This window comes from Colobus angolensis, unplaced genomic scaffold (assembly GCF_000951035.1).
Source record: "Colobus angolensis palliatus isolate OR3802 unplaced genomic scaffold, Cang.pa_1.0 Scaffold178, whole genome shotgun sequence".
NCBI lineage: Eukaryota > Metazoa > Chordata > Mammalia > Primates > Cercopithecidae > Colobus > Colobus angolensis.
The window spans coordinates 4,158,847-4,166,720 of NW_012114910.1; the positions used below are offsets into that span (position 1 = coordinate 4,158,847).

Consider the following 7,874-nt stretch of genomic DNA (forward strand, 5'->3'; position numbering starts at 1 on the left):
GAGGCAGGAGAATGGCGTAAACCCGGGAGGCGGAGCTTGCAGTGAGCCGAGATCGCACCACTGCACTCCAGCCTGGGCGACAGAGCTAGACTCCGTCTCCAAAAAAAAAAAAATTTAAAAAATTTCAAACTACGGTTGCTTAAAATGGATAGGTCTTCTAATGGCTCTTTTTTACTCGCCTTTCCTTTGAAGCGCTTAGTATTCTACATGCTTTGAAGAAATTAGGGATTAGAGATGATATTAGTATTGAAAGAAAATAAAAATAGTAGAAATTTTGAACAGTGGGAAAACTATGCCTCTTAGCAGTTGAGTCTGTACTCTGAGAAAGTGTAAGAGTTGACTGCAATAACAATTCCCCTGATCATTTCTCAGTGTTTGGTTTTTATGTGGCTGGAATTCCGTGATTTCCGTCTCCCCTGTTGCCCCCTTGACCCTGGCTTGCCCGTCAGTCTGTCTGTCTCTCAGTTGAAAGGGTGGGTTTGCCATGGGCTTCTCCCAGCATTCACCACCCCGATTGCCTGACTTTCCTCCTGCTTTCTTGCAGACCCCGTGGTGAAGGAGCAGTCCCAGCCTTGTGCAGACAATGCTGTGCTTTCCAGTGGTCTCACGGCAGCACGATGAAGACTGGAAAGCGACGGGTAATGCGGCATTGATGCTTGCCAATAAAACCAACCAACCAAACACAAACCTTGAAGGAAAACTACAGTGTGATAAAAAGAAATTCTTATCATTCCTTCTAAATGCAAAGAAGAGTAAAGACCTAAAAGTCTGTCAAAAAGCAAGAAAGAAACTCCCCAGTGCTAGTCTCCAGGGAGCTGTCACTGTGGCAGCATGGGGATGCACCTAGTTCAGGATCTGAAGGAGCTCTGCCTTTGGAATGCATGGGAGATAGAGACTCGGAGTTGTTGTACATTTACCTTTGTTTAACAGGGCACCACTGTTGAATTAACCCATTCAGTCAACAAGCTCTGAATGTCTGACTTCCTATCTATTCCATGGTGGTCTGGGTTTCCTTTGGTGAAATTCAGGCTCAAGTCTTAGCGAAATGTCAGCAGTCTATACTGACACACCAGCCTCATTTACAAAAAGGAGATATTAAAACAGTGACAGTATTTTTTTTAAGCTCTCTACAAATCCATGTTTTATGTATTTTTTTATGACATGAGCTCTCCAGGAAATGTACCTCATCCCTGCAGTTTTCCTCCAAGTGGATTCATTTGGGAGCAAACTGCAGTCACTTTCACAAGAGCCCTCTTCGATGTCAGGAGGGATCACGAAACCTTACAATGCCATGAACTGGTCCATGGGTATCATCAAAAGTTCCATGCTAAGTGCATAACTTGGAGCTCACTATAACCTTTGTTGATTTGCCTTACCATAAAATCTTGTTGCTGTTTTTTTGTTGCTTTTTCTGTTTTTTTTTTTTTTTCTTTTTTTTTTGGCAGCCTTGTAAGAGAACGTCACCATTTCCCAGCACATCCCTATGTGTGCGCCTATTTTAATACACCTCTCTGAAACAGAGACCTTTTTGTTCACAACCATAACTAAAGCTGGAAAGTCAGTCTTCAGGCAAAGCGAGGGAGGGAAACATCCCATTAGAATTTTTTCAGGAAAGACCGAAAAAAATATCCCTCTCCCACCTCCTTTTATCCCCATGAGATGCAGTTTCCCACTGTAATATGCATTTGTGAGTTCTGATATGTGATTCATTTATGTGATGGCAAAGATAAGTCTGTCTTGCATGCAGGTATTAGAGTTGTCTGGGCAGGGTCATCTGAGACTCAAGCAACTGAGAGGAATATACAAGGAGCTTGGGGAAGAAAACGGTGCTCCCGGAGCAAGTGTTGGATCCATTGTGCAAACCTTCATGTTAGCAGAGAAAGCTAGAGTTTGTTTAAACAAAAATAGGGCTGATTTCATTTGGGGGACTCAGCAGCAACATGGTTTGTAGGCAGTCCCCTCACCCCAGCTGCAGGACCATGCCACAGCTCTGGGGACTTCACACACCTAGGCTAGAACTAGAGGTGTCTACCACATCACCCTTTAGGATTTCTTTATTAACTATTTAATAATGCCATACATTTTTATAAGGTTAGATTGTTTGTTTGAAACATTTGTTTACATTCCATATTCCAATAAAATCTTATTGGTATTGGTAGCAGGTCCTATCTCTAAATGTAGATTCTATTTTTGTCGTTTGGTCTGTGGGAACTTAAAATACAAATGAATCTCTTCTCTTATTATAGAGTTGAGTTTATAGAGTAAAAAATAAAAAATAAGATCCCAAAGCCAAGAAATGCATTCAGTTAAGGTTCTCATACCAATGCTGCCTGCTTGCATTGCACATGCTGTATACTAATGTAAACATTTGTTCTACCTGAAAATCAAAAGCAAGATGTGAGCTCTCGGCTAAACCTATACTGATATGTCAGGCAGCAAAACTCAGTGTTTTGGATTATCAAAAGCCTTCTAATGTGCCCTTAGGCAATCTTGAAGCATTGGTTATCATCAGGGAGATGTGCCACTGCGTGTCTTTCCTGCTCCCCCTCCAATCTCCTTTATCACCCACTCCTCAGCCCTCTTTTTTTTTTTAAGTTGCCTGTCTGGACCAGGCAAGTGGAGCCTGCTGGAGGGTCTTGGTGAAGCGGTAACCCCATTCCTTTCCCATGGGTTCCCCAAAGGTAATAAAAGTACCTGGAGGAGAAGAGTCAGGTGATTGACCTCTGCCTGTCTCTCTGACAGTGATGTGGGTGCAGACACTGCCTGCCTGCCTTGTCCTAGGGTTTTGTAACTGCAACTTTGACCCAGGCATTCTTGTTTTAAGCACACAGCTTGCTTTTCCAGCACCTGGACTTTTACCTCTCTTCATGCCTTAGACTTAGACCATAACTGGGCTTGAAATGCTCACCCCTTCCTGGGTCTGGTCTTGGCACCCTCGCCATTCTTTTCCAAACTGAAGTGAGTCCAGTTTTAGACCGTCTCTTTTCCTGTCTCCAAAAACCATTTTTGTTTCCAAACCTAGCTCCCCCGAAAATTTAAGACTATTTACCTAGATTCGGAGATGGTCTTGGAGAGTTCCAAAAGGGGTGTGTGTGTGTCTGTGTGTGTGTCTGTGTGTCTAATATTTAGACTAAACCATGGTAAATGTACGCACCCAGTATCTTTTTCAGTTAGCATATTCTTTCTTAAACTCATCTCAGTCCTTTTCATTTGTTTGCTTCATTATCTTAAACAGGTTAAAAGTGCCTATGATAAGGACTTAATTATTTCCTAAAGAAAAGCAAAAAATGTGGGGAACAGGGTAGTGTTACACTATCATCTCAGGTACTGCCTATGTTCAAGAACATAGACCTGGTATGGTGAGAACAAAAGGTTCCTATGCCAAATCCAGATGGCTATATCATTTGTTGGCTACAAGTGAGCCTAACTAACTGCAAGGTTTGCTTCTGCTGAGAAATCCCATGGTGAGAGTAGAACTCATGAAGTGCTGAGTCACATTTGCACCTCTGGTGTGGTGGCAGTTCACTCTCCCCTGGATACTGTCAGCTGGCCTTGCTTTTGTCCTATCCCTGTAGGCAGGGTAGGTGGCTGGGTAGGAGAAGCTATTGAGTGTATGATGCAGACCAAGCTTTCCTGGGCCTTCTCGTCAACTAGAGAAGTGCTGATGTCGTTCATTGAGGCACTTAAACACCAGTCACTCAGCCGGGCCTCCTCCCAGACATTCTGTAACATGTCAGCACTCACAAGGTTTAAAGCAAATGTGTTCCCTTGCAGAGAAGAAGGTGCTCTCAGACTGACAGATTAGCGGAGACAGACAAACTCGTAATCCTTGGGGACTTGAAGAGAGTGGCTAGGGGAGGGGCTGTTAAAAGGGACCAATAAGAAAAACCATCTAAAGGTAGCTCTTGAGGAGGAAATGTACTTCTTGAGGGGATAAATTAGAGGGTACCAAGTTTATGTTCTGGAATGCACCCTGGGGAGGGCGCTGCAAGCCCGCTGGATTGGTCCCAGTGGACTGAAAGGTGGTGCTCTCGAGTCAGGTGCTGAGTCCCGGAGAGAGCTGAGTGCTGCGGGGCTCGTGGTCTGTGCCTACTCAGGGAAATGACTTAGGTTCTCCCGGTGCTCTGTTGATAAGGATGGAAGCAGAACTACTTTGAGACGCACGCAACAATTGGAAGAGTTTTTTTATATGAACTGAAATAGATCTAAGAGAGCCCAGTTAACAGTTTCCTTTAATGCCAGTTCAGATTAAATGATTACTTTAGGAACCTGTGTTACTGTGTGAGCACCCACAGGAACAAGCAAACTTATTTCCTACAAATAAACGAGGGGATAATAACTGAGCAGAGTCACAGTCGTTTCAATATAAACCCTTCCGAAAGCAAAAGCAGGGACCACATGAGCACACAAGAAGCCAAAGTTTGTCAGTGACCTTAATAAATTAAGACTAAGTAACGTCCTGCCCTTAGAAAAAAATAACCCCAAGGTGGAGACCAGGGCAGGGGAGGTGGCAGAGAAGCATTGGGCCAGATCAACCGCTAATAACATGCTTCTGAGCTATGTGGATGTGTAAATGAAAACACCCCCAACTAGGTATTGTAGAGGCTGGAAAAAGATGTGATGGGATTATACAGGTGATGCATATTTTTGTGTTGAGACTCAACAATGTGCTACAAATGTGATACTTAACCCTGAACTGCATGTATTGGGGATTGTTTTTTAAAAAGAAAAAAAAACTTTGAATCAATAAATTAACAGTTTTTCACTTGCTGGCTCTTCTTGCTGTAAATGGTGACTAAGAGGTTGGGACAGAAATCTTGACAACTAGCGGAAAACTTGGATAATCTTCAAGGACCGTGGAGCCTTCTGTTTCCTTCTGTTTGCAGAAAAGCAACACTGCCTGGGTTATGATCCTTTACAAGTGACTACTTCAGACACAATTGGCCACCTCTTTGTATCACTGGATGACTGATGTATGATTTATGTGCTGCTGCCCTTAGAGGGAAGAAAAATGCCATGTTAAATCCTGTTTTCTTAAATAAAAATGTTGACAATAACCAGCTTTCCCAAGTGGGAGACAAACCATTGCTATGAGGACCTTAACTTGTATTTCCTGTGTCTCTGGGGAGTGGGGAGGGATAAACGTTGAACTCCAAAGATGTGTGTTACACCTTGATGTGAAAACTTGCCTTTGGCAGAAGTGGGGCTAGAGTGGTGTCCTGGTGGGAGTGTTCCGTTTTTATGTACTTGCTTCTGAGTTGCGCCACTCAGACACCTGCTTCTTGGGATTGACTGTTTTAGTGCATGACTTAACCTTGTGGCCCGGTGTTCTGCGTTTGTGAAACTCTCTCCCCACCCCCATTCCTTGCAGCACAACGCTCTTATTTGGCAGGTGGTGGTGTCTTTAATTAGTGTAGTTTCTTCTCACTGATCCTCTGAAGTGGAGTGCTTGGAATCAGCTCAAGTGTTTAAAGGCAAATATAGTCATTTCTTTCTTAACCTTATGCACCACGCAGCCCTTCTCAAATACTACGCAGTGGAACCCTTCCTTTACCCAAAGAAAGTTTTCATGAAATAATTTTGTGTGTGTGACAGCTTCCCAGGTGTCTAGTCCTTTCTCAGTACTGTAGTGCTGTTCTGGGAGGCACTGCTTCTAGAATTCTGCTGCCAGCATCTCACCATCCACTTGCTTTGCTGGACCTGGAAGGAGAAATGAGGTTTTCAGGCCATGCCAGGCAGCTAGCTGTTTCCAGGGGAGAGTTAAAAATATTTGAGCTCACTTACTGCTCTTTGTTTATTAGTGGATTCCGCCCTTTTTCTGAGTAAATACAGACCCCATCTTAGTCCTAAGACACCTCAGATAATCAGGTCAGGTCTGGGGGGACCTAGAGCTGACTGCTGAATTTGTAGCTTGACTGGCACAGGATGGTCAAGAGTCTCCGAGCCTTCTCCATCAGCGCCCTGGACCCGAGGGATGGGGTAGGGTAGAAGACTGGGTCACAACACACGTGGTGCCCAGAGCACCCTTCCTGTGACAGAAGGCCGTGCTAGAGACCATCTCTGTCATGATAATCAGAAGAGGAAGGCAGAGGGTACTGTTGGAAACCTGAATTCAGCGAGTTCTCGCAGGGTTCTCCACCAAGTGGCATGGGAAGGCCAGGCTTGCATTCTGGCGCAGGCCCTCCCGCACATGGAGGCCTCCCCTCGCCCGCTCAGGTTGATTAATGACGTCTTTCCCTCCTCCCATCTCTTTCCCCAGGTCTGTTGCGGTTCTCCCACTTTTCCATAAGCAGAACAAGAACCAAATCAAACGTCTTAACGCGTATAGAGAGATCACGTTCCGTGAGCAGACACAAAACGGTGGCAGGTTTGGCGAGCACGAACTAGACCAAGCGAAGGGCAGCCCACCACCGTATATCAAACCTCACTTCCGAATGTAAAAGGCTCACTTGCCTTTGGCTTCCTGTTGACTTCTTCCCGACCCAGAAAGCATGGGGAATGTGAAGGGTATGCAGAATGTTGTTGGTTACTGCTGCTCCCAGAGCCCCTCAACTCGTCCCGTGGCCGCCTGTTTTTCCAGCAAACCACGCTAACTGGCTGACCACAGACTCCACAGTGGGGGGACGGGGGCAGTATGTGGCATGGCGGCAGTTACATATTATTTTAAAAGTATATATTATTGAATAAAAGGTTTTAAAAGAAACGTATGGAGAGTTTTCAGTATGGAAAGGGTCATGAACCGAGACCTGTGACTCAGGACAAGACAAAAGTGCATTCGTGCCAGGTTCTAACCAGATGAAGCAGGGGAGGTCCCTGGGGCAAGGCGGGCCAGTTTTCATTTTTGTTTTTAGACAGGGTCTTGCTCTGTCACGAGGCTGGAGTGCAGTGGTGCAACGATAGCTCAAGCACTACAGCCTCGACCTCCTGGCCTCAAGTGATCCTCCTGCTTCAGCCTCCTGAGCAGCAGGGATTACAGGTGGATGCCACCACACCTGACAAGTTTTAAGTTTTTTGTAGAAACGGTCTCGCTATGTGGCCCAGGCTGGTCTCAAACTCTTGACTCAAGTGATCCTCTCTCCTCATCCCCCTAAAGTGCTGGGACTACATAGAGGTGTAAGCCACCACACTCAGCCAAGGAGGGCCCGTTTGTAAGGACTCTCTTCCAGAGGTGAGTGGTGTTAAGAGGTACACAGTGAACCAGTCTTAGGAATGGTGACAACATGGATGGCTGAAGTAGACTCAGCCAGGAAAGCGGGGCCTTGCCTTGAACACATTCCCACTGACCAGCATCCTCCCTGGCCTCTCCTTCAAAGAAGAGTTGCCTCCTGAGAATGCAGGAAGATGCCTTGGCCCTTTCTTGGTTGCCCCTTTGCTCCCATCTCCACATTTCATCCCATCTCAATCCTGTCCCCCCAGCACCCGATACTGAAGAAAGGCCCCATCTCAGAGGCTTGTTGAGTCTGCTGTCCTGAGGCAGGAAAGGGGTCGGGGTCTCTGATCTGAGGGCTGCTTCTGACCACACGTTCTGAAGCATCCATGAGCTGGAAGGAAAAGCGGACACTCAGGGAGCTAGAACAGAAGCACTGGTTGTACTTGTTAAACGGGAGAAACCCAGTGCTACAAATGAGACTTCACTGGCTCCCATGGTCCTCAGCTCAAGACAGCGGTGTCGGCAGGTGAAAGCAGTGGCCATGACCTTGTCCTGGCTGCTGCTTTGTGTCCTCCCACTGCCTGGGGGACAGCAGAAGCTATGGGCAGATCTAGACACCCAAGCCACTGGATGGTGCACCAGCTAGGTCTCCACAAAAGCAACTTGGTCCACACAACATTCTCTCTCCTCTGCAGCTAGTTCTGGCCCATGGTGGGCACCCGAG

The 7,874-nt window shown here is 46.0% G+C and overlaps 1 protein-coding gene across 1 annotated transcript in view; it reads left to right on the plus strand.

Annotated features, from left to right (window-relative positions):
- The window catches only part of CSNK2A2 (casein kinase 2, alpha prime polypeptide), a 40,506-nt gene extending 33,803 nt beyond the window's left edge, over positions 1 to 6,703 (plus strand). Inside the window, exons 10-11 of the mRNA XM_011938806.1 lie at positions 545 to 638; positions 6,260 to 6,703. Of these exons, the coding sequence (XP_011794196.1) occupies positions 545 to 621 (77 nt within the window). The 3' untranslated portion in view covers positions 622 to 638; positions 6,260 to 6,703. The remainder of the gene's footprint in view (positions 1 to 544; positions 639 to 6,259) is intronic.
- The last annotated feature ends 1,171 nt before the right edge of the window (positions 6,704 to 7,874 follow it).